The 2,455-nt window shown below is 39.1% G+C and overlaps 1 protein-coding gene across 1 annotated transcript in view; it reads left to right on the top strand.

Moving 5' to 3' along the window:
• The first annotated feature begins 921 nt into the window (after positions 1-921).
• mesd (mesoderm development LRP chaperone) overlaps positions 922-2,455 on the top strand; it is a 6,442-nt gene continuing 4,908 nt past the window's right edge. The window contains exon 1 of the mRNA XM_035652557.1: positions 922-1,098. Within this exon, the coding sequence (XP_035508450.1) occupies positions 943-1,098 (156 nt within the window). The 5' untranslated portion in view covers positions 922-942. The remainder of the gene's footprint in view (positions 1,099-2,455) is intronic.

Genomic DNA, 2,455 nt, shown 5'->3' with positions numbered 1-2,455 from the left:
TGGAGTCGGCCCGAGAGGAAACAGCTCCACAGTTTGTGTCAGCTCGGCTGATCTCTGATCTCCACAACCCTGTGAGCTCTGCTGGTCTTCACACACTGCTTTCTAACAGCATCTCAGTAATAATATCACCACATGCTCACTGAGGGTAAATAAGGTTTTGGGGTTTTTTTTTTGAGGATTGTAGCAACAAAGTTAGAGTAATGTGTGTAATACTGGCCATCATCCACTGTGTTTCCTGCCTCTGAACATGACAGAGATTCCTCCCTTACTCCAGCTAATGGACATATTTCTATTATTATGGTGCAAAAAAGAGATATCATTTAAACACTACTGTATTTAAAGGACAATGTGATGATTTTCTATTCATGGACCAAAGAGAATAAATGCAGTAACCCCTGAAAAATACTAATATATAAAGTAGATGCGTAAGTTAATTTATTAATTTTCCACTGGACTTCAGTTTAATAGCTTAACTGTGTAATGACATTTGTAACACATTTGCATAATTTGTGGTACAAAGAAGAATTTCATTATTGAAGTCTCTTTAACATCTTGCACTTATCCATGTGCCACTGCAGTTAGCTGCAAAATGTGATTGTTGAGTGACATACTTTTACTGACTGACAAGTCGTTGATTTCTCTGCTATTTAGAAATAAATATGAATGAGTCCAAGAAAGTGTACAAAAATATACTTTAAAATGCTTTAATCTGATCTGTGGCATATGTGTTTAAAACATTTACAGTCAGATGGATGGAAAATGTATAAGGCGAGCAAAAATGAAATAGAGAGAAAATGTTACCATTGTATAATTCTGGCTTTATTTTGAAATTCCCTCAGATGGTGTGTGTCCTACCGGCCGGGCTCTTCACAGCTTTGACACGCCTCTCCCGCCTTGTGACCGGCACGCTCCACAGCCAATCAGAACACACCATCTGTAAACATGGCGTCCGACTTCAGGTGGAAGTGTGCGGTACTCCTGCTTTGCACGTATTTACTTTGCATTTTAGCGGCTGACGGCAACGATAAGCCTAAGAAAAAGAAAGATATCCGAGACTACAACGATGCAGATATGGCACGGCTCCTGGAACAATGGGAGGTACGTTAACGTGCTGCTTTTCATTCAGTCAGCCTTCAGACAGTAGCTAGCTACTAGCCTAGCCGTTAGCAAGGTACGTAACGTTACTTGAGCATCAGCAACACGTAAGTTAGCCCCCTCCGTGTTCCCATTGTCCAGGAACGTTACTCTCCAATCAAACATCCTGTGTTCACTGAAGAACACATCCTACCGAAGAGGAACCGTCTGTCGAGCGTCATTACTTCAATTCGGCACGATGTAGTTACTGTTAGCCTTCAAATGAAATGTCTGCATTACGTGTTAGTGGTGGAAGTATAAAGTAAACAGAATTTTTAATATATAATTCTTAGTTTTTCTATTAAAATGTGTTTTATAATCATTCCCAAACCGGCTTGCTTATCTTCCACAATAAAACATAAACAGGATGTGTGGAAACAGTATAGATAACGAAATAAAGAACAGGGAGATGAGGTTCCTATCTGTGATACAATGAATGTGTGGTTATTAACAAATTGTAAGGTGTGTGTTCCAGTATCTCTTAGTGTCACTAATGAAAACATACCTATGAGTACTTTCTGACAATAGATCCTCCTCAGTGTTACACACTGGACTGAAAACTGAAGTCTGCGTTAGTCACCTTACACTGGCTTCACCCTGTTAGAACTCCTGTAATTTCGCCATCTTTGCTGTAGCTGCATTTCCTTTTCTTATAGGTAGTTTCCCTCTCATGTGGTGACAGCCTTCCCAGCATTCTTCACAGTCACTGGATTAAAAGTAGAGTGAAACCATTCCACATTTTTTATCATGAAGACATTTTAAAAAAAAAATAAAGACCCAACATTTCCCTCTAGTAGTATCAACCAAAATGTGCTAAATTTGACACCAAACTGGGGTGACCACACATTTTTTAGGAGTGATCATTGCCATCCTGTGGCGCCCACCCCACTGGATCTGCCCCTGCAATCACCATCAAAAGACTACAGTCATTCATACAGTAGAGGTGTAAGACTATATTGAAACATATCATATTGCAATGGTTTGTGATGTCAGATGATGATGACACAGAAATGTTTTGCATTTTGGAGCCATTGTGCTGGGCTACGTGTAGGTAAAGAGAACTTTATCTATAAATAGGGTTGCACTTTATATACAGTTGCAATCAGAAATATTCAACCCCCCAAAGATTTTTAGGATTTGTCAATTAAAGTTTTTCAAAGAGCAAGATTCTGCTTCGGACAGTCTGGCCTAAAGTGGAGTTGAAACATAATAAAGCCTTTGGGAATTATTTGGGAAAGTTTTTTCTCATTTTTTTGTCATTATCTTTCATCCACATCACTATAATGTACACATCAGGAAGAAATTATTAGCCCCCCTATGA

This window comes from Morone saxatilis, unplaced genomic scaffold (genome assembly GCF_004916995.1).
Source record: "Morone saxatilis isolate NCDOM2014 unplaced genomic scaffold, NCSU_SB_2.0 Contig11, whole genome shotgun sequence".
NCBI lineage: Eukaryota > Metazoa > Chordata > Actinopteri > Moronidae > Morone > Morone saxatilis.
The sequence above is the reverse complement of the archived record's forward strand: the minus strand, read 5'-3'. Positions and strand labels throughout refer to the sequence as shown.